The sequence below is a fragment of the Crotalus tigris genome, unplaced genomic scaffold (assembly GCF_016545835.1).
Source record: "Crotalus tigris isolate CLP2741 ecotype Arizona unplaced genomic scaffold, ASM1654583v1 scf7180000018053.2689490, whole genome shotgun sequence".
NCBI classification, from domain to species: domain Eukaryota; kingdom Metazoa; phylum Chordata; class Lepidosauria; order Squamata; family Viperidae; genus Crotalus; species Crotalus tigris.
Genome location: NW_024096796.1, coordinates 618,347 through 643,248, shown reverse-complemented (window position 1 = coordinate 643,248; position 24,902 = coordinate 618,347). Strand labels below are relative to the sequence as shown.

Sequence of the window (24,902 nt, the reverse complement as noted above, 5' to 3'; positions counted from 1 at the left end):
CAGGAGTGAGTTATTACAAAAAAGGTCCTAAAATAATGGTTTTCAAACTGTTTCAGACTATGGGAACATCATTATTAAAAACCAAAACAAAAATCCTGGGATACCCATTCAAGAGAGATGGGGCTTCTGAATGTCAGCTGATTAGCACTGCCATTTCTGCTGTACCTTAGCTACTAAGGGGGAAAAAAAGCTCTCTGCAAGAGACTAAGAAGGGAAAATAAAACTCTCTCCAAGAGTCTTTTTTCCTGCCTTGGTCCTGCAGAACCTATTCAAGACCTTGAGTTTATGGAACCCTATTAAAAAACCTAATTCCTACAATATCTTGCTATCTTCCTGCCTGAGAAAATCATACTGTAATATTTTAGTAGATCAATTATTACTCCTGAATGTCCATTACAGTGTAAATTATATCATTTGTGTCAATTTACATCATTTGCACATTACACAATAATGCAATTTATGTAATGAAGTTACTATGTAAATGATGTAAATTATCACAAAAGATATAAAATGAAAGCAAATTTAACTCCATGATCTAGATACTTTGGCTGAAACAAATAATTCATGCATTATTTGGAGAGGATATTTACATGGAGATTTGGTCCATTGCATCTGTAGTCTGCTAAGAAAGAAGTTTATTGAAGTTTTATTGTACATAATTCTTCAGTAAAAGGACAGAGGCAAAGAATTCATTCCATTTCTCTGCATGTTCCTCATCCTCCCTGAAGAAACATTTAACAACTTTGTCATCTAAAAACTCAACTTTTAGAAATTCTTATTGTTCTCTTTGATTTTTGTTTGCCTCTAGATTTTCTTGTTTTGTTTTTTGACATTCCATATTACCACTATATACTTTTTTGCCAGAGGTTTTTTTTTTTTCCCTCATTAGGACAGGCTTTCCATTTCCTGAAGGAAGGCCTTAGCTTTCACAATTTCCTGGACACCTTTACAAAGAAATGCTCTGGCCTGTTCCTAGATTTGTCTGGAAATCTTTTTTCAAGAGAACTGTGAAAGGAAATGAGGTTAATTCCAGACTTTCTCATTCTTCTTGAGAGAAATGGTGATAGATCTTACTTGCTGGTATCCTGGTGCTGTAATCGCTGGAGCAAGGTTTCAGAAAGAGGTGGTCTGCTAACTTCTGACATCTGGATATAATCATTGAGTAAAAGCTCTTCCTTTGTTTCACTTACTGGAATTGAAATGCTGCGTGGAGGTAATACAGGTGGAATAGGCAAAGAATCTGTCACCAAAACAAGATATGCACACACTGTGACTTAGGGACTCAAAATGCTACTTTATTTAAAACATTCTACTTTTCAATGGGATACTATTCTTACCAGAGAACAATTCTCTATATCAGTGGTGGCAAACCTATGGCATGCGTGCCAGAGGTGGCACTCAGAGCCTTCCCTGTGGGCACATGCGCCATGCCCCAGAGATAGCAACTGTCCCTCTTCAACCAAGCACCTGCTAACTCGCCGAGGTCCCACATGGCCGGATGCATTCCAGCATGGCTGGTTTCCCTCCTTCCCATCCCATCCCTCCTGCCTTCACATGCTCTCCTTTTCCCGGGCACGACCCACTGCATCACCTCCTCAGCTGTCGGCTGGCTGTCCAGCTCAGAGGCGGCTTCTCTGAACTGCTGGCAGCAGGCTGTGGAGCCCCAGAGTACACTGGTCGAGGGGCTGGCAGGCTGTGGCTGCCGATGGATACTGTCCGCCCCCATGTGCTCGCTGGCCTCTGTTTGGGGGGGCTGGCCCCTGCCTTTCCCTGCAACAATGGCACCCCCGCCCTCGCCTCACCTTGCCTCACCTCACTCCCGCAGGATGAGCCTCCTGCCCACTGCTCCACTTGCCAGAGACCCCCTGGATCTCCCCCAACCCTGCCCGACCCCCACAGGTGTCCGTCCCCATGAACAACATAGAGGTGACCACGCCCACCTTGGCCACACCCACCAAGTCTGTCATGACCATGACAGCCACGCCCACCCAGTGGCCATGCCCACCTGGCACCCGGCAATAAATAAGTGGGTTTTGGGTTGCAGTTTGGGCACTCAGTCTCTAAAAGGTTCACCATCACTGCTCTATATGGGAACCTCTGTGTATATTAATATGGTACAATGACAGCTCGATAAAGATTTTGGTAACTTAAGTATAAATCCTCACATATTCATGAAACTAACTGAATGACTATGATATAGTCTATTTGGGGGGAAACTATTGCACTTTATCAGATAATGGAAAAAGAAACAGCAAAATAAAACTTAAGAGTGATGTGTGTATATTTAAAAGGCAAACAGGAAAAAAGGGGGACGGGGGAAGAAGGAAAGCAAGGAAAAAAAAGAAAAGAAAATATATTAAGTGATGAAAAATTAACTAAGACTTAACAAGACCTCATCTGGAGAAGGAGTTTATGTTTAGTCAGCTTTCAGCCTGCCTGGGTATTGTGTTATATATGGGGAAATATACATTTCTCACAGATTTCTATTAAAAAGGCAGAACAGCAACAGAGGAACCACAGTTTCGTTTCTTCCTTATCACAAAGTCAGAGCCATAATTTTTTTGATATGTTATAGAACCTTCAGTCCAAGAGAGCAGAGGGAAGGACGTTACTGTGAGCAAGAGTAAAAGCTCTTCTGGTGTTTTGGGAGACAATATTGTAGAGGCAGTGTAGAGGAGCAACACTTGTCATGGGTTCAGTGAATTAATATATGGTAGAGTCTGGCCAAAATCATTTTGCAAAGTCATATCTCTGGCAGATTGGTTAATGGTTATGGTTAAAAAATGCTTTGGCCTGATCAAATCCCATTGGAATCAATACACAATGGCTTAGGGTGGCACCAAATAATACCAAGAAATCTGAATTTGTCTTGAAAAATCAAAGCCAGAAAACCTGGTTTGAAAATTTGTTTGAGCCAGATAACAACATGTGCTATTCAGATATGAGTTTTAAGTTTTAATTGGAATCATTTCAGCTTCATCTTGAAGGGCTGAATTGGGAACACAACAAGGACCCAAACATAGATTGTTTAAGAAGCTTAATTGTACAGCTTCTAATGGTTCTTATATGCACATATTTGAAAGCCATAGGACGGCTATGATATTATTTTGATCTTAAGTACTTCTTGTCCACCACAATATAATCACCTCTTGTTGCGCACATACAACCACAAAACCTTATTGAGCCGAGGTGGCGCAGCAGTTAGAGTGCAGTACTGCAGGCCACTTTAGCTGACTGTGTTCAGCAGGTCAGCGGTTCAAATCTCACCGGCTCAAGGTTGACTCAGCCTTCCATCCTTCCGGGGTAGGTAAAATGAGGACCCAGATTGTTGGGGGCAATGTAAATATATATATACATTGCTTACTGGTGTACACCGCTTAGAGAGTGCTTGCACTTAAAGCGGTATATAAGTCTCATAAATAAATAAATAAATAAATAAATAAATAAATAAATAAACCTCAATATGACAACTTCACTTCTTTTGACCTTTTTTAGGGATTGAATTTGAGCCAATGGGATAAAAATCAGTTCTGAGGTATTTGAAGGCCTCAATTTGTTTTATAGCATTCCCATTTATTTCTCATTTATGATTGCATCTAGGAGCTTAAAAAGACCAAAATTTCAATTTCTTCATAATTAATAATTAAATAGTTGACTATTCAGTAAGAAGCAATTGATTTTAGACCTCTTCTAAATCAATGGGTAAAATAGAAATGATGGCTGCATCAGCTCATATAAGAGATGTGTGATTGGTCTACCAGTCAGGTTTGGAGGAAAATGTTCTAATTTTGTGAGACATGCTCCATATTATTAATATAGAAATTAAATAAGGGGACTAGAATATAACCTTGCTTTATACCCTGATAAGTAGGCACCAGGCCAGAAAGATATCTTGGGTGTTAAGTCTTATTTGGATATAAGTAATTTTATGCAGCATTTTAATGAGCCCTAATAATTATCAATAGAAGACCTCTCCAGTTTCAACCACAATCTGGAGACTAACTTGAAGATTGTTTTAAAATCAATAAAAACCACATACAACTCCCCCTTAGGTGGGAATATATATTTCTTAGTTAGATGTTGTAAGGCTAAGCATTGGTCCATGACTGATCTCTCTATCATGAATCCAGCTGGCTCTTCTGCAAATATGCTTTCCTCTTCCAACCAATCAATTAATTTCCAGCAAATTATTCAGTGGCATAAAATATGACCAAATCTGAAGAAAGAAACTTTAACAGACAAATGAAAGCTAACATTACATATTGTTCTGGAATTTATTTCTGTGTTCACATGAAGTGTTTATTGTTGAAAAACATGAAACACCAGAACTATAATGTGACCTCTCCAGGCTGCTCCAGAGTTGCCTGATCAACTAGGATGCCCTAGTTGACTGATGTTCTCTTTCTCTGAAGTAAAAAGTTGGTCTTCTCTAGAGCCATCCACAATTGATTCTCATATACTATTCAGGTGCATGTAAATACACTCCTCCAGACTTCCCTCTATATACGTAGAGATTGGAGAAAGGTAGCAGCAGGACTGTATCCATTTTCCTCCCCCTTATTCTCCAAGTATTAAAAGAAAAGAAAAAAAACCCCTTCACAGAAATGTCCTCCTTTCTTCCCTCCTTTTGCAGATTTTATTTAAAAAGAGCTGAAGCTCACTTCATCAGATGCATTACGTAGATACACTGATGCAGATTTAAATTTGGATGAGGATGCAGGGAGAAAAAGAAAAAAAAAGAACTGTTGTTTTATACAGATGCAGGATACATGCGAGACAGTGGAATTAATAGCGTTGATGCAAAGAGTATGTAACAAGTGATCACACAACATTGCACCCATGAAGGCATCAGGGGAAAAAACAAACCCTTCAAAAACGGGGCATAGTAAACAAGATCTGGAGATCAGAAATAAAGATAAATTATTGTTGAAATTAAAGACCCATGAAGATTGATACGCAGGGGTTAGAAGTTGTATGGAAAACAAAAGCAGAAAGAAGAGAAGACTAGAAGACATAAAAGTAGAGAGTCAGGTGGGCAAAGTGGGGTGGAGCACAGAAGCTACGCCAAGAAGGAAAAATGAGTCACCCCCAAGGAAGAAAAGGAATAAATGGGTACCATAAAACAATTTTTAAAAAATCAAAGAGTAAGGTGAAAACACCACAGATCTTTTCCTTTCCTGCAGCAGGAAAACATAAAGAGAAGAAATTGAGGATTTTATTTTTGAGCTTTTGATTCAACAGATTCCCCTATCTCCAGCGTACAGTGTGCCCAAGGATGGGGCTGGTCACCTTCTTTAGAGGCAAGACTTTAGTTTCTAATAGCTGTAGCATTTTCTCTGCATTGTGGTTAAAGGTTCTTTCTGTTTTAATCACTTGTATTTCCACCCAGCTGTTGGAATAATAGAAAAATCTATTAATATGTACAGCCAAAACATCGCTATTATTTTAATTAGGATTTCCTTAGGAGAGAGAAGGTAGAGTATCACTGAAGTCTCCCCTCTGGATGAAGCTGTGGCACCAGCATGTTTAAAGGAAAATATGTAAGAACCAGAGGCGATTGTACATAAGATTCACATGGAAACTGCTTCTCCAACTCAGGATTAGTCTCTGATCTAGGTTGAAGCTACAGCTGTGCCAAATGTATAATCTTGTGAGCTTCTGAAAGAGAGTTAAAGTCTTTCTCCTCTGAAAAGTTTGGTACACTGTAATTAGAATTACAGATGGGGTTTTCATCTGTTTGCTTTTAACTGGAATTTAATTGGAATGAGTTTTAACTTTGTCCAGGGGTTCTCAACCTTGGCAACTTTAAGACTTGTGGACTTCAATTCCCAGAATTCCTCAGCCAGCAAAGCTGGCTGAGGAATTCTAGGAGTTGAAGTCCACAAGTCTTAAAGTTGCCAAGGTTGAGAACCCCTTTTGTAAACCATTACAAGAGTATGTTGCCAAATATATTTCTACTGTCATGTCAGAAGAAGCAAGACAGACACAATGAAACTTCAAGTGGCATTTTGTGCTTGCACACATCTAAAATGTACTGCCAGAGAAACTTTTAAAATCTAATAAAAGCAGCATTAAGTAGGTATCAGTTTGACAGTATGATTGGTGAAGAGAATAAACTATACACACAGTACAATTCAAAAGTAAAAGTAAATATTTTAAATAGAATTATGGTTTAGCTTGGTAGTTATGACTAAAAGAAAGACAATACTTCAAAAACTATAGAGCAATAGATCTTCTTGCATTATTTTATTATATTTTTTGACATACAACAGGGAAATACCTCAAGGTATATGAATAGGAGACTGATAAAATGCTTTGCATTTTTCCAGGGCATTCTCTACCCTTTGAAGGACAGATGGGATAATATCCTTGAATAATATTCATTATGGCTGACTGACAGGCAGCGTTCAGTTTCAAAGAATTGTTAGAGAGGTGTATAGTAAGGGATAAAGTTTCGTATTCAACAGTCCTTAATTCAACAGGTCAATTCAATTCCACTGTAATACTGACTTCTTCCTGCAAATTGACAACTTTGAATTGATAGTAATAATGTAAATTACTATGTTTTGAACTTCTTACCCAGATCTTCTTCTAGATCATCTGTTGTCTCCTCTTCTTCATGGGGAACTGGGAATTTAAGGCTCCGGACCAGACCCATGTTCTCTTTCTTGTAAAATTCTATCAGTTCATCTAAGCTGTTGAAATATTGCACTGGAACACCTTCACATGCCTAAAGGCACCACAAATATATATACATGTATCAAATATTGCTGGAGATTTTCAATCAAATAGGCATGTTGAAGTAGTTAATAATACACTTAGCAATTCAGTGAAAGTACAGCAAACACAATTCTTAACACTTTTTAAATACACCTTTTCCCATATTTTCAACTAGGGTTAGATTTTTTTAACAACGTAAGCCTAACCAGGTATTCTTATTAAGTGCTTGTTTTGAATCCTAAAGCCCATTCTTCATATTTTTCCTCTGTTTTTTTTCTGCCTACATTTCCCTTTCATTACTTGTAGATTGATTCCAAAAGAATTTTAAACAATGGATAACTCAAACAGTGTGAAGAGCGGCATATAAATTTAATAAATAATAATAAGTAATTTGGTTTAATTTATTAATCACAGATACTTCTTTAAGATATGTATGCCGTTCCAGTAAGGTGACTTATTTTATTTCCTGGTCTCTTTCATCCAGACCTGTGTCAAATACCATGCTAAAAACCACAGAAGCAGAACGTGCTGTATTCCAATCTGAGGGGGGGGAAACCCTCTTTCCCTTGAAAAATGAATGGCAATTAAACAAGACTATCTTATAGGTACCCGTAGCAAGATCACAGGCACATCTAGTCTATACATGTGCTTTGCTTCATCAGTGCAAATTCTGCATTCTCTCTCCTCCCCACATGCCAGTCTCAACCTCAAGGCTTCAAGCCAACTGTTTTTTTCTAGCCATTTAAAGAAAGGAAAGGTGAGTACTCTGTGTTCTTTCTAAGCTGGAGAATAACACAACTAGTTCTTTTCTGACATAAGTGTCAATCAATCTCTTTATACTGGGGCTGCATCTTAATCTTACTTAAGCTTACTGGTGTACACCGCTTAGAGAGTGCTTGCACTTAAAGCGGTATATAAGTCTCATAAATAAATAAATAAATAAACAAATAAACAAATAAATAAATCTGTTTGGCTGTTCAGGACCTCAGAAGATAGGAGTGACATGGGATGAGCCTGGAAGGAAGAGAAATGAACCTTTAGCTTCACCCCCCCCCCCATGCTTCTTTGGGTTGAGGATTTTTAAAAATAAGATAGACAAAAGATGCTTAATAAGTTGCACTGCATTTTGATAAAAAGTGAAAATTTGGATAGTCATAATTTGGCAGCATGATCTTTGAGCATTTAGGATGCAAAAAAAGATGCTGAGATGCAGGGGTATGCATGTGCGTGTGTGCAGGTTGTCTGTTGCGTCTTCTGGCCTAGATTAGTTCAAGCATCTCATCTACTGTACCTCTTTAGATTTTAACTGGTTGGAAATAACATCTAAAGCTATTGCATTGCCTTGGTGTTCTAAGAGTAAACCATGCACAGTTTTCCATTTTAGCTAAACTTCAATTTATACCTGCAAATGCAGCTATTTACTGTTTCACAGCCCCACTTCCTCCACTGTCCCTTCCTCTCTATTTTTATTTTCCATTTTCAAATACTAACTGCTTCAGTTCTTTGTAATTATGACTCAGATAGAAACAACTTCCTCATTTTTTCTTCACTTTTTTTAAGGATTCAAAATGATCTAAGGTCATGGAAACCGATGATAAAAAAGACCACTTAGAAATGACAAATTTATCAATTAAAGTTTCTTTTGGTTTTATTATTTATTTATTTCAAACATTTTGTATAATATGTTAATTTATATGATTTTTAATTTTTCCCCACCTTCAGTGTTAGGCTTCACACAGACCATGCTATGAAGTCAAAGGCTATCAGGCAAATAATCTTAGTCATAGATGCTTGGTGGTGGACAGCTTTTTAAAGGAAATAAAACTTCCTCAAGTTTCTTATGTTTATTCAAAAGATTTAGTTCCACCTCTAATGTTGCAATTGAACTGATAGACTCGGTGAACTAGAAGAGTTTATAAACATAAAAGGAGGTTGTTAGAGATACATTTTTTTAAAAAAAGGTGTTCTTCCTTTTTCATTCTATATAGTTCTTTGAAAAAAAAGGAAAGGACCATACAAATTATCATTCTATAATCTATATCATTGCTAAATATTTAAATATAAATTCCTGCAATTCTACAACTTTGCCAGTGAACATAAATAGAAAAATGCACCATACCATTAAATATGTAAAATTATAGCTGTAACAATTCTGACTGCAGAATAGGTATTCATCAATAACTTATTCTGCACAATCTGCTTTTATAAAAGACTGTCAGGTTTCTGATAATCTCAAATTATTAGTAGATTTTGAAAATGAAGAAATGGCTGTATTGGCTTCTTTGGATGCAAGTATGTACAGGTTAAATTTTTGGAAAATGTATTGCCATATTTTATTTTTAATAATATATTTTTATTATTATTTAATAATTTAAGAACTCTCTTGTGGAGGTTGTAAAGCAATAGGGCAAATATTTTGGATATAAAAGAAATAGTAATAAATAAAACACTTTCCCAATAAGCAACAGAATACCTTTTTGTCTTTTGCTCAGATTTAATTAAACATTTAAGGATAATTAACATTCTTTTTGGGAGATTTGAATACTTCCTATTGTAAAATGTAGATTCAGTAATGGTGACATTAATACATGGTTGAAAATATCTATGGTGCTATGGGGAAGTAAAAAGACTATAAATATGAATATCTCCTCATAACTGATATGTATTCTGAGAAGGATGTTAATTCTACCTAGTTATAAACCAGTTGGTAAATTATAGATTAATTGTGTATGGAATGATCAAATTCCAAGGGTCTCTCTTTTAAATTTATAACTTTCTTATGAAGGTTTAATTTTAAATTATATCATTATCCAATGATATAACTTAAAATTAAACCTTCATAAGAAGTACTTTTTGAAGTAATAGGACTCCCTTAGATATGACATGCCTTTCAAATCTGGACATAATTTAATAATAGAAGCTTTTAAAAATAATTATAAATAGGATGTTATTGTATCTTTTACAATTATGTAATAGTTGTGATTTCAAGATTATGTGATGCTTGTTATATTTTATTGAGTGGTGATTAAAACTGTTTGTTTTACTAAGTGGATTTGTTTTGTATTATTTTTCTGGTGATAATTTTGTCCCCAAAACAATTCGGCTATAGAATAATAAACAAATAATTTATTTAACAATAGTTAAATGGAAAATCTCCTTTTGTTGGTAGAGATTTCTTTAATAAAAAAAAGAAAGAGATAACACCTTAAACCTATGTTGTTTCTATTATACTGCACTCTTCTGTGTAACTTTGACTGATATCACTTTGACTGATCATGTCAATGAAATTTCAGATAGAACTGTCACTCCATCCAAACCTATTGTTGCAATTTTCAGCAATTAAAATTCATCACAGGAAAGTAACCTTGCCAGTAGAATACAGAAAGAAGCACAATCTACTGACAGAGTTTCAAGTATGTCTTTTATCTGTTTCTTGAGAAATCAGCCATCATCACTGCATAGAAAGCAACAGTGGAAATAATATAAAACATGCAACATATAAGAAGTTGTGATGGGAAAATGCAATTAACTCTCCTGTCTAATACTTCCTGGAGAAGAGCCTAATGCTGGGAAAGATTGAGGGCAATAGAAGAAGGGGACGACAGAGAATGAGATGGCTGGATGGAGTCACTGAAGCAGTAGGTGTGAATTTAAATGGACTCCAGAAGATGGTAGAGGACAGGAAGACCTGGAGGAATGTTGTCCATGGGGTCGCGATGGGTCGGACACGACTTCGCAATTAACAACAACAACAATACTTCCATCCTTGCTATTTATTGGCCTCTGGACAAAGTGGGTTTGGCTTATGGATTTCCTAAGCCCAAACAATAGAATCTGAGGAGGGCTGCACAGTCCTGAGATTAAAACCAGCTCTCAAACCAGGGATGTGATGAATCTTGAAAAAAAAATACATTTATAGAAAAATATATCATTGAATATGACAACGTCCAATCAATACATACGTACATATAGATATACATGTATACATACTTGGTTTTGTTTTATGAAATGGTTTATGAAATGAGGAACAAAAATAGAAACAAGCAGTTTGCACAGAAGTGAGAAATAACCACAGAAAACAATCTGGAATGCCAGCTGAAGTCCATAAAAGTCACTACCAGAAAATGAAAGTCCCTGGAGTAGGCAGCTTCTTCTTTTGTTTCTGTTACTGACTTGGCACATACTATAAATGGTTCAGTAATACTAAGTTTAAGAATAAGTCTTTGAGTTTAAAAATAACCAGGTTTTCCAAAATAAAAATCCATTCTCCTGAGCTCCTTTAGGTCAAATAGATCTAAGACTTTAAAGATCCACATTTATCACTTTACAACCACTAAGGGAACAACTGGATAAACCATGAAGAGAGTGGGGAAAAGTGCCAGGGACAAGAGAGATTTGATGGGAGGTGGAGCAGGTAGGTAAGTGATTTAAGTGCCTTTCATCAGCTAAGGCTGGTGGCACATAATTAATTGCCCAATAAGATAGCCTGCCTATTTTATCTAATGCTGCAGTGAATGAGGCTACTGCAATGCAGGATTTGTATCAGGAAGCTGTGAGTTCAATCCTAGGTAGCGGCTGATATTTCTATCTGGGCTCAAAGAGAAAATATCTGGTAAGAACTGCGCATAGGTGTCAGGAAGGGCATCTGGCCATAAATGGTTAGCTCCATTCAGTTGTCCTGACTCCACCCTGATGCAAGGGATTACAGGTTGTTAAAAGAAGAAGAAAAAATGCAGTGTTACCTAAAGAATTAGGTAAAAAACAGCAGCTAAATGATAAAGAGCTTAGGCACAAGAAAACATGTATCTATAGTACTTAACCAAATATATTGCTTCCTTCTTCATTTCTTTAAAATATATAATTCAAAGTATAATTTTTCTCTCTTTCATATCCATAACCTAGGACTAGGACAGGGATAGGCAACCTTGGCTCTTTTATGACTGTGGACTTCAGCTAGGATATCAGCAGATACATTGTGTGCTCTTCTGATAATGTTACTTTTGTGGGGCAATAAAGGAAGCCAAATGTAGCATTTTAGATGTTTATTTCTACTGGCATGGAATGAGCCAGAAAGAAGCCTGAAACCACTAAGGTGAAACGAGTTATTTTTCTTATCCTCAATCTGGAATTAGTTCAGTAACCTCTGTGGAATTGATAGAGAACAAATCCACTATAAAATGGCCAGGATATAATCACACTGGCAGATTTTCATGAAATTTATTTTAAATTTTAAAATACAATTTCCCTGGGAATAATTTATGCTAAGTCTCTTTTGACTTAGCAACTCTGCTTCAATAACCCCCCAAAATGAGAAGGGGTGAAAATGTTTAGCATGGGGGGGATGTGAAACATAAAGCTTCCCCCCCCCCTTTTTTGCATTAGAGTAGATTTTTATTGCTATAGAACTTGCCAAGAGATCAGAGTTGAGCAGGGAATTTTGTTCAACTGTTAGCATTTCAGGTCTGATGAAGACCATCATGAATCTCCTTTAAATTACCTCTAGTCTCTCCCAAAACACAAACATTTACATTTCCTTCTGAACAAAGAGCACTATAAAATATGGCTATAGCAATTGCTTCAATAAGAGCGTTTGGAATCAATATTGAAACTAATATTAGAACTTCTATGAAGAGGAATCATGCTAACGTGCCTAAAAAACCTCTGAGCAATATGCAGAATAATATATTGATAAATACAGTAGCTTTAATCTAAATAATATATTTGTTAATCATAAAACATATTAGAAAAATTATCTTTAAACCACAAGGGCTATTTTCACAAACAAGTGCTTTGACTGAACTACTTGAGATCAATAGAAGGATCAGAGAGCAATAGTTCCTCATAGAAACATTACATAAACTTAGGGTTTGTGTAGTCCACATGCAGATTTGCCACTTTATTTGTTGTATGAGAGAACAAGGCATATGCCATTGTTGTAAGATCTAAAATGTGCACAGCATTATATTATCAATATACGCCATTTATACCTGGATTGATCTCCTGTAAGAACTGGAGATGAATTAATAACCTGATCGTGTTTTGATCTATAGAAGATTAGTTTATAGCGCTTTGTTAGCTATCAAGACAATGTGTTGTTGTTGTTGTTTTTAAAAAAACTAGAAACATCTGATGTCTACCTTCCTCAACATAGTGCCTTTCAGATGTGCTGAACTACAATTGCCATTACTGGACAAAGCATCCATGTTATCCAAATCTTTGTTTTGCAGAGTGCAGTACTCCTTTGGTGATAAGCAAATACAATTACAAAGTAACCATAGCATTCTCAAACTAATCTAGGTTGGAAAAGTATTTTTGTTTTTATTTGTTATCATTTGTTACATATATTCCCATTATCACAAATTAAAATGGGAATAAATCCACTATACAGCAGTGGCCAAACTTATGGAAATCTTTTGGGAAAAGTGTATTTTTGATGTTTGATGGCTAATAACACCACTTTGTTTTTGGAGTAGTACCATAAAATTATATCTCAATGGAAAGATAATTTAATCAAGAATGGAATGCAACAAAGTTTGTTCAATTATCTGTACTGTATTCTATGAAAAGTTATAGCCAAAGGAAGCACAACTTGCTTCGGTTGATATCAGATAGCTTTCCTTCATCTGATTGTAGCCAATGAGCATGAGTGTTTAGAGAGCCAATCAGGTGTCATCTTGTTTTGGCAATGAACCAATCAGATCACAGTAGGATTCAGTTATTGATGTCATGTATTGAAGCTGAGAGGAGGACATTTGTCAGTGTGTTATGTGATCGCTATCAAATTGGTTGAGGTTTTTTTTTTCCGTTTCATTTAGTGAGTTTGTAAAACATAATAAAATTAAAGTAATGGTGCAAAGAGTTGACTGGTCGCCCAGAAAGCAATGTAAAATAGTATTATTAAGTGAACAAGGCTACAGTTATAAAGAAATTAGAAGAAAAATTGGTGGAAACTTAACCAAAGGTGGCATTTCTACTGTACACTTTCCACAAAAGGTTTCCACAATTTTGGCCACTACTGTACCTGCCATAGGCATGGCAAAGTTTGAAGCTTGCTATAGGGAATCTGGCTGGGGAGATGAGGAGGCTTAGGATCTGGGGATCCAGAGCAACTTCAACACAGATTATTTGAATTGCCATTACTGGCAGAACACATATGTTTGGTTCATGGCAACAGTAAAACTTTCTGTTCACATACTGGGGGTGGAAAATTACCATCCCACCAGCAGTTTCACTTTCTGCAAAGCAGAGAATGGCAAGGTGATAAATTCTCCACCTGAAGCTTGACTGTTGATTACATGAACACTTTAATGCTGGAAGTATTTTAATATCTTAAAGATGTGCTTCTGTAATAATAATAATAATAATAATAATAATAATAATAATAATCCCCCAGTGAGGCACTACCTTGACGTGGTTGTGGGGCTTGTGTACTCTTAGGAAGATGAGAGCTATGCCAGAGGTTCAACCATACTGGACAGGTCTCATCAGAGAAGTCAGACAAAGAGTGTCTCTCCCATAAAAAATATGGTGAGACGTAAATTGCAGAATGCCATACCAGCTCGGACGTCGCCCGGGTTAACAAGGTCCGCGCTAGATATTGGAGTTCCTGGATATCTGGTGAAAAATGGGTTACAGGACTCAGGACTGTTGGCTGAGCAACCAGGGCCAGCAGCTGCAGAACTACTGGAAGAAAATATGTTTACCCGTCGCAGATACACAGTGATTGAAAACAAAGAAATAATGATCTGTTACTACAGATCAAGTCCAACAAGAAGAGGATATCTAAAACGAATGCACCAGTTCTGGAAAGAACAACATCCAGAATCAGAAATAACAGAACAGAGACTAGCAGATCAACGCCGATTTATAACACGAAATAAAGTATTCAAAGAAACAGAATTGGACGAACTGCAAAGGTTTACCCAGGGCAAAAAAATCAAAGCCTTACCAGAAGTAATTCAGAATGTAGAGGCAAACCAGGGGGAGTTGGCAGTGAAGGAATCCAGCAGAGATATACAACTGTTCTCATTTGGAAACCAGGCACCTCTTCCTCAGGAAGAACAAAACCCTCTAACTAAAGAAATAAAAGAATTGAAACAAAGAATAACTGAGCATCTAGAACAGCACAAAAACAACAGAATAAGGCTACCTGCATTGAAGCTTGTTCCAAAGAAACAGCTAGCACAAGCATTAAAAGATGCAAATACTGCAATATCAAGTATAAGCACCAATTCACTGCAAGAAACAAACCAACTAATGTACAGCACAGCTGCAGTTATAACAGAATACCTGGGATGCAAAATCAACAAAGAAGAAAAACAAACAAACAGTGCACCAGAAAAATGGAAGGTTAGACTAGAAAATAAGATCAGCAAGTTAAGATCACATGCAAGCAAGCTAGAACAGATGAAAGAAAAGAAGCTGAAGAACAAGAAGACCAAAGAATACCTAATCAAGAAATACCACTTAGAAACAAGGAAGATCAAGGAAGCACTGGAAATAATAAAGCAACAAATAACAGCTATAGCCAGGAAAATCAGTAGATATGAAGCTCGAATTGCAAACTATAGGCAGAACCTCCAATTTCAATCCAATCAGAAACGTTTCTACCAATCCATCAATGGAGAAACTGCAAGGAATCAGTCAGTACCTGACAAGGAAGAAACAGTGCAGTTCTGGAAGCAGATATGGGATAACCCAAAGAAATACAACAAGGATGCGGCTTGGTTAAAAGAGGTGGATGCAAATAAAACAGAAGTTGAAATGAAAGAACTAGTAATAACAACAAAAATGGTAGAAAAAAGAGCAAAGAAAATCAAAAATTGGTCAGCACCAGGTGAAGATGAACTGCATGGGTTTTGGTTGAAACATCTAACTGTTATACACCCACTCATTGCCAAACAGTTCAACAATATACTACAAGGAGGAGAAATTGAAAAGTGGCTAACAACTGGGAAAACCTACCTAATAATGAAAAATCCAGCAAAAGGGGCAACACCAGGTAACTACAGGCCAATTACCTGCTTACCAACAACTTTCAAATTACTAACTGGTGTAGTAGCTGATGCAGTGCAACAGCATCTAGTTGAAAACAATCTCTTTCCACCTGAGCAGAAAGGAAACCGCCCCAACAACAGAGGAACAAAAGATCAACTCCTAATAGACAAAATGATCTTGGAAAACTGCAAGAGAAGGAAGACCAACCTGAATGTTGCATGGATTGATTACAAAAAGGCATTTGACTCTCTGCCACATGATTGGATAATAAAGTGCCTAGAAATAACAGGAGTCAGTAGAAACATCAGAAAATTTGTGCAAAGATCGATGGCACAATGGAAGACACAGTTGCAGATCAATGGTGAGAGGCTGGGAGAGGTTAATATCAAGAGAGGAATATTTCAAGGAGATTCATTATCACCATTACTATTTGTTATTGCACTGTTTCCTCTGTCAACAATACTGAATAACTCAGGACATGGCTATCAAACATCAAAAACATCTGCCAGACTATCCCACCTCCTTTACATGGATGATCTGAAGCTGTATGGAAAAACATCATCTGAAATAGAATCGCTGCTCAACACTGTCCGTATATAGCCAAGATATTGTAATGGAGTTTGGCTTGGACAAATGTGCCACACTTACTATCAAACAAGGAAAAATAATGAAAACTGAAGGAATCAAGATGCCCCACGAAAATAACATTAAGAGTCTGGATGAGGAAGAGTACTACAAATACTTGGGTATCCTTCAAGCTGACAACATCAAGCACACTGAAGTCAAGAAAAAGATTAGAGGTGAATACATCAAGAGAGTGAAGAAGATCTTAAAGTCCAAACTCAATGGAGGAAATACCATAAAGGCAATCAACACCTGGGCAATCCCAGTCATTAGGTACACAGCTGGAATAGTGGACTGGACTCAAGCAGAACTAAAAGCAATGGATAGGCAGACCAGAAAAATAATGACAATGAATCATGCCCTTCATCCACGCAGTGACATTGATAGACTTTATCTACCAAGGCAAATAGGTGGGCGTGGAATGCTACAAGTACATCAGATGGTTGAAGAAGAAAAAATGGCTTTGGAAGAATATCTGAAGAACAATGATGAAGATGCACTGAAATTAGTATATCAGGAAGGCTTACTAACTACTGGAGAGACCAAACTGGCCTACAAGAAAGACCAAATGAAGAACAGAATAGAGGCATGGGAAGACAAAGCACTACATGGCCAATACATGAAAAAAATAGCTGGGAAAGCAGATAATAATAAGACCTGGCAATGGCTAAGAGCAGGAAAATTGAAGAAAGAGACCGAGGGACTAATTCTGGCTGCACAAGACCAAGCCTTAAGGACAAATGCATACAAAGTCAAAATTGAGAAGACAGCAACAGACAGTAAGTGCCGCCTATGCAAAGAAGCTGAAGAAACAGTGGACCACCTGGTAAGCTGTTGCAAGAAGATTGCACAGACTGACTACAAGCAGCGGCATGACAAAGTAGCAACAATGGTGCATTGGAAGATCTGCAAAAAATATCATTTGCCTGTAAGCAAAAACTGGTGGAATCATAAAATAGAGAAAGTCATAGAAAATGATAAAATTAAACTGCTCTGGGACTTCAGAATTCAAACAGACAAGCACCTGCAACATAACACCCCAGACTTAACAATTGTCGATAAGAAAGACAAAAAAGTCTGGATAGTGGACGTGGCAGTGCCTGGAGACAGCAGAATAGAAGAGAAAGAACTGGAGAAGATAACAAAATACAAAGACCTACAAATAGAAATAGAAAGACTGTGGCAAAAGCAAGCAAGGGTAGTACCAATAGTCATAGGCTCCTTGGGTGCAATCCCAAAACAACTGGAGCACCACTTGAACACCATTGGCATTGACAAATTCGCTATTAGTCAATTGCAAAAGGCGGCCTTATTAGGAACTGCTTCCATCCTGCGACGATACCTGTAATACCATCAAACATCCACATCTGCCTATCCCAGGTCCTGGGTAAGGACTCGATAGGTAGACAAAATGCCAAATCCAGTCTGAACATCTGGCTGACTGTGCGATGATCGATAATAAAGTTGGAAGGGACCTTGGAGGTCATCAAGTCCAACCCCCTGCTCAGGCAGGTAACCCTATACCATTTCAGACAAATGGCTATCCAGTTTCTTCTTTAAAACTTCCAGTGTTCTATATAAACATTTAGATCTCAGAGTAAAACAGGAAGAAGACCTTGTCTTGCTGAGAGACAAGGACACATACCAGAACTCTTGGCCCATGGGACTTGTGCACCGGGCCCCACCCAGTTTTTATGAACTAGTCCACCAAGTTGAGGTCCAGATCATGAAGCCACGTGAGTCAGATCATGACTCAAAGACTCTTGCACCAGACTGATCACCGATTTGGTCCTGTATTTGTGTTTACCTCATGATGGCATTGTTTGATGTAACACCTTATTTATCTCTGTTATAGTTGTGCATGTTTTGTATTTACCTTATAGTTATGCATGTGTTGATACCATGTTTTTGCCTATTATAGTTAATAGTCAGTTAGCACTGAGAATTGCATGCCTCAATGCTACATTTTTTGCCTGTTTTAGTTAGTTAGTAGTGGAAATTTATATTTCCAAGTGGGGAGTGTGCTGGATCAATATAACCCTGACCAGAGCATATAGAGCTGCATGTTAGAATGTTTGGCATTTATAGGGTTAAACTCTGTCTCCTTAAGAGATGGCTTATGGGTAATATAGTTTTAGCTGTTCAGTGAATCCTATGTTAACAAGTCAGTGGGACGGGCTACTAAGTTCATCACAGGATATTCTGGCTACGTGCCAGCTCGTGTTTAATTGTCTTTGTGCGAAACCAACCATGCCGCACGCATGGACATCATCTGTAACAAGGCTAAAGTGAATATAGAGGAATTACTGATTTTACCTACAAAGATGGACAAATATACAACATCCAGATGAAACTACAAAACTGTGAGTTCTGCAAGTATTCCTGGAATAAATATTTTTTTTTGTAACCATCTTCGTTGAGTTATCTGTCTGGTCTTGAATCACAAAGCATCTTAGTTCAGGATCCAGAACAAGCAGGGTCCTTGACAGGTGCTTTAAAACTTTTCTTCAGCGAAGAGCCTTACATCAATATTATTGTAAACTCTTCTACAAACATACTGTTGTAATCCTGTAACCTTAGAAAAACTTGTGACCTGAGAAAAAGAGCTGCTTCCCAAAATACAAGCCAACCATAAATTAGACTATTTTGAAGACATCTATGCAGAGAAAAGGAAAACAGAATGGGGATGAGGAGGAGCAGGATACAGGCTGGAATGACTGACAAAAAACTGTTCATAACTTGTCTCAAGTTTAGCTATTCCTGAAAAACATATCTTTAAAAAACTGCTGTTCACATTATATAAAGGAAGTCAACATGAAACATTGTACCACTGACATTCTAAAGGTATTTTATCTTTTGCCTTTAACAAACTGTGGAAATAAAAGAAAATTATGAAAGGATGGTGGGAAAAAAGAATGGATTATGATTTCAAAATGGAACTATTCCTCAACACACCTCAAGCTGTATGTTATCCAAGCAGGTAAACTCATATTCAATTTCTACTTCCATTAATTTACTCATTAATACATAAATCAATGGATTTTATTTACTTATTCACCTTGCAGAAGTATAATTGGAAATTTGAAATAGGTTGAAAAAAAATAGATGAAATTCAGGATGATAGGCAACCATATCAAAGGGAATATTATCTACCAGTGTAAATACTACTAGTATTGTAATTAGGCAATATTACACAATATTGTGTAAACACATTCACTTCCCTGTGAGTTTTTTTTTACCTGATTTAATCCTCTGTATTTAAAGTTCTGGACTATCAAACAGATTCTGTATCCAATGAGCTGAGCCATGGCTCACAAAATTTCTTCCCCAATACAGATGGTTAGTCTTGAAGATGCTAATACAAAGCCACCCCTTACTTAGTAGTTTTTGTCTGATAGGATAACAACAGTGATCCATCAGTGTTGGTATCCTTGTATTTTTTTTCAATTATTACCATCATTTTCATGATGGTTTATAAAATTCATCACCTGTTATAATCATTTGTATTTTCAAATTCCCCATGAAATCGACATTACAAACAATACAGAATCTCTTAAACCTTTGCAAAAGAATTTTATATTGCCTCCCACTGTGATATCTGCTCTCTGACATGCACAAAGCATTTGAGATATCCAAGGGAGATAACTTTAGGTAGCTACATGTAGTTATAGCTTAGGATAACAGTGCATTGTTCTTATTAAAATTACTAAAGCAACTGCTAAGACCAGATATTTGCTTTTAAAGCAAATACTTAGTATGATAATATTTTAAATAGCATCCACTTCTCTCTGAAAATCTTCTAGTTTCCCAGGGTTACCAGGAAAAATAAGTCTGCTCTGTATATGCCTGTGGTAATCACCTAAAATGTGTTAAAAACAGACTATAATTAAATATCACATTGTACTTTCTCTTTCCAACCACTATTGACAAAAGGTCAGCTCTAGCCCTCTTTGTATTTCTTATGTTCAATTCTGTAACTGGAAAGATCATTGAGTTAAATATTTTCTGCACACTGATATGTATTAGCCAGAGCATAAAACAAATGAAGGAAGCCATACAAGATATGAAAAGATGGAAAGAGCTAGTCCATAGAATCATGAAGAACTAGACATGATTGAATAGTTGATATCATCATCATCATTGTCGTCATCATCATTATCGTCATCTTACATATTATGAATCATCCATGCCAAAGAGTAACAAACATGGAAAATGTGCAATGAAGTATTTGTAATTCAGAATGGCAGCTATAACCAACTGAATATATTCAAAGTGAGGCAAAAACTCTCACTTGGAACTGATTTATTCAATCATGATCAAAAGGTAATTTTTTCAAAACTGTTATATTGGACAGCTTTATTCTTCACCAGACTTTTCCAATATAATTTCCAAATAAGTGGAACTGTAATTACCATAATTCCCAGCCAACTATTCAAGCCAATAATCACAGTATGGATCGTATAAGTCACATACGCCCTTTATAGAACTGAAGAAAGTTAATCTACATGAACAAGGAGTGCAAAAATTTTTTTACTAAATTATTTCATTTAATAGTTCAATTCTCTATCCCATGTTTCATTAGATGGTCTCCAAATGATTTAAAATATAAAACAATAACATACAATCAAAGCAATAGCAAAAAGTAGATATAAACAGACAATGAAACAATTAGAGCCAGCACTTAGAAGTCTAAATAAAGGTACCATAAATATAATTAAATCAATTCTCAATACAACTAAAATCTGATTAATTTACTAATTAAATATATTATTAAATATCAGAATAGATTAGCTGGCATTTTAAAGTTTTAGAATAAGATCCTAAAAGATCTTGTGTGAGGAAGGAGGCAGGGGGTATGCTCATAGTATTACTATACTTAAACATAAAGATTCTTTTTTCTAGGATCTCCCTGCTTAATCTATAAAACAGAAAAAGGCCACGGGAGTATTTAACTAAGAAACAAGAATATGTGGAAAGAGGCAATCCTTCAGTAATCTGAGATCTAGATTATACACATATATAAAAAGCCAAAATACTCTTGCTAATTTATAACTGTTTGGGTTTTTAACACTACATTTTCTAACAAAAGTTTGTTTTACCCACACAGTAATAGGCAATCCTTTGCTCTCCAGAGCTTTAGGACCTAAACTTTCAATTGGCCCAGAAAACATAGACAAATATAGGAAATTATAAAACCCTGTGAAGCATGCATCCATAAGGCTGAAGTTCATGATTACAAGCTATATCTTATTGTGAATTCATAGACAGTTATCCGTCACTGAAGAGGTGAAACTTTTACAGCATGTCTAGTCCTAGAAAGCTCTTTTCCTGTGCTTCCCTGGGAATCAAAACTTTAGCTTTCCACTTCTCATGCTTACTTGTTAATAACTTGCATAGAACCGTTATTTGTAGCAATAATCTCTTGTCACTAATTGAAGTGATTGAAGCTGATAGTAAATTTTAGCCTGCTGTGTTGTCTTCTTCACTCTTTCATCACATTCAAAAACATTGAATTTAACATTGTATGCATTCTATTAGATTAAGATTTTCAAAGCTTGACAAAATGTCAGGTCATATAAATAAAAAAAAGAATCATTAGCTCTGAATATCAAAAACAAGAAGATAATACATTATTATTCACGTAACCGGTCCTACATTGTGATATGCACTCATATGGGCAAATGTAGGAATAGCACACATTCTGGATTAGATTCTGAATTAGCTGTAATTAGTGTAAGACTATAAAAATTTAATTCAATCTATATCTGCACCAATATTTCTGATTGCTGCTGTTAACAACAAACAAATATCTGGGCTAGGTTAATAGAAAGTTAAACGCAGGGACAGACATTGTTCCTATGTAGCCTATATTCTCTAGAACAGCTCACAGGGGATCTGACACACTCTGTATCCTCTGCACAGCTTATATCTGTTACTGATGTCAGCTGCAAGGCCAGTTGCAGGAAACGCAGAATACAGTTCAAGTTACCACTCCAGTCACACTAGAGCAGGGGTAGGCAACCTCGGCTCTTTTATGACTCATGGACTTCAACTCCCAGAATTCCTGAGCCAGCATAGCTGGCTCAGGAATTCTGGGAGTTGAAGTCCATGAGTCATAAAAGAGCCGAGGTTGCCTACCCCTGCACTAGAGGAACTCATTATTTCTGCAAAGTTACAAAAGGCCAGTTACATTATTTCTGCAAAGTTACAAAAAGAGTCAGATAGTTGCTACTGGCTAATTTTTGTTTGCGCAGGATAAATTTTATAGATACTTTGTAGTTCTTGTCTTGTATTTTGCATATTTTAAATTTCACATAATTTAAATCTTACATAACTAAAATACACTGCTTTGCTTATTCCCACAAATTTACAGGTCCTATTTCTTACTCTAGAACTTATCAAAATGTTTAGTGGTTTTTATGCAGCATTTCCCCCCCCCCATATTAGATGACATCATGTCATGACACTAATCTTTTAGTAAGGTTCACTGAAAGTAATACTACTAAGTAATATTTACTGGAAGCAGTAACCCAACTACTTCCTGTTTGATAAGAAAGTGTAATCACCCCACTCACTTGGAGCTTCATCAGGTCAACAAGGATACTGGTTATTGGGCTGCTTCTTCTCTATCCTCAGAAGAATAATTCAGCAAGAAAACTGGGCCATCTGGAAGTTTTTCCAGAAGAGAAGGAAATTCCATCTTGGAATTAAAATCCAAATTGAATAAATGATTTCCACTGTCCTAGGCTAGTAAGTAAGTAAGTCCTGCTCAGAATACCACAGCAAGATAACAAGATTTTTGGAAACCCAACATTACCCAGATATAGGTAATCCTTGATTTACAATTTATTTCGTGATCATTTGAAGTTACAATAGCACTGAAAAAAGTGACTTCTCACCATTTTTCACACTTAACGACTGTTGCAACAGGAACAAAACTCGTGACTTGGCAACTAAGCCTGCAATGTGATCAACATTTGTAGCCTTCCCAGCTGCTTCCAACAAGCAAAATCAATGAGTGAAACCAGATTCCCTTAATGACCACATGAGTCACTTAACAACTGCAGCAATTTGCTTAATAACTGTGACCAAAACATTGTAAAATAATGTGCAACTTAATAACTGCCCTGCTTAGCAATGGAAATTTTTACAAAAGTTCTGTTCGTAAACTGAAGGATTTAAGATTAGTTTCCTAAATAAAACAGAATTTAGTGCAAAGATCATATATCACTATTGTAATCACATATATACAGACAGATCAGCTGCAAAGATTTTCTATATATTTAAAGCTATTGACATCACAAGTCCATCTCTGTAAGAATTTTTAGTATTATCAAAACACTGTTTTGGTATTTTTGCTATTTTTTTCCAAATGCATTTCTGCTTGGTGGGTATATAAAGATGAATACCATGCGGTAACTTTCTAATCCTATATAGCATTATATCTTAGTGTGTTTCTGTGAATTAAGCAGGGTGAATATGAAAAGTCACTTGTGTGCTATCATTTGCATTTAGGACTTACAGTAGGTATCTGCTCCAAGCCATTGTATAATGCTGCAGAGTTGCTCACCTATTAGGTGCAAACTGAAAAACAGTCTCAGGCAAGGAAAAAAACCCTAACCTATTTTTTGCTCCACATGTCTTCCTCTTGCCTGAGAGCAAAAGAAAATGTGAAGAAAATAATGCAAAGCAAATGTTGCTACTTTATAACCCTTTTTAGTGGGATATCACTGGATTGAGATAAACATGTAACTGTTTTAATTGTCTTATGGAAATACAGTTGGGGGGGGGGGAAGAAAAGATAAATAGAGTATCAAGAACAGGATAGAAAGGGTGCTATAAGATGTACAACTAAGCCAGATGTTATAATATTAGAAAAAAAATGCTGCTGCAGATTGATGGAAACACAGTGACAGTTGTGAATGACATCTGGGACCATTAATGACACCTGAGACAAATGTTTTAGAAACCTGCTTTGCTTACTCTGATTATGAAAATATTGGAAGATTTTAATAAAATTGTTCACCAGATAACTGCCAAACAGCAGCATCTATGGGACGGAGAAGGGAGATAAAAGTAGCATCACACTAATACAACAGAAATGCCACCCTTTCTGTTTATGCATTGTGGACTTTGTGTAGATATGAAAAAAGTGGAGCTTCCATCACAACAATGTGACACAGCTTTCATCGGTCTGACAACAACAATGGATTGTGCAGACTACTCTACAGTACAACCAATGCCCCCCTCTTCAAAAATAGTTGAGGGCTAGGTGGGATAAACAGTTGGGCATCAACTGTTCTTAAAGGTAATGAGCAACTACTTGGACAAACTATTTACCCTTTTAAAAATATCTGGAGCCCACCCACCCTCTGAGATTGTGTGTGACGCAACAACACATACCTTAGCACTAGCTGGAAAAATAGGCTCTGTTCTGAGCTGGAAAAATATAAAGGAAAGGAGATAACATCATCCTTTCTTAGACCTTGACTGAAAGTTAACTGAGAGGATAGCTAAGATACTGCACCTTTCTATGTGGTCTACATTCAAAACAGAACCTC

At 36.5% G+C, this 24,902-nt stretch overlaps 1 protein-coding gene across 3 annotated transcripts in view; it reads right to left on the bottom strand.

Annotated features, from left to right (window-relative positions):
- The window catches only part of INPP5D (inositol polyphosphate-5-phosphatase D), an 83,339-nt gene that overhangs the window by 48,917 nt on the left and 9,520 nt on the right, over positions 1 to 24,902 (bottom strand). For all 3 annotated transcript variants that reach the window (XM_039347107.1, XM_039347108.1, XM_039347109.1), the window contains 2 exons: positions 6,580 to 6,730; positions 1,075 to 1,240 (listed from right to left, as the gene is read on the bottom strand). In XM_039347107.1, coding sequence (XP_039203041.1) covers positions 1,075 to 1,240; positions 6,580 to 6,730 — 317 coding nt within the window. The remainder of the gene's footprint in view (positions 1 to 1,074; positions 1,241 to 6,579; positions 6,731 to 24,902) is intronic.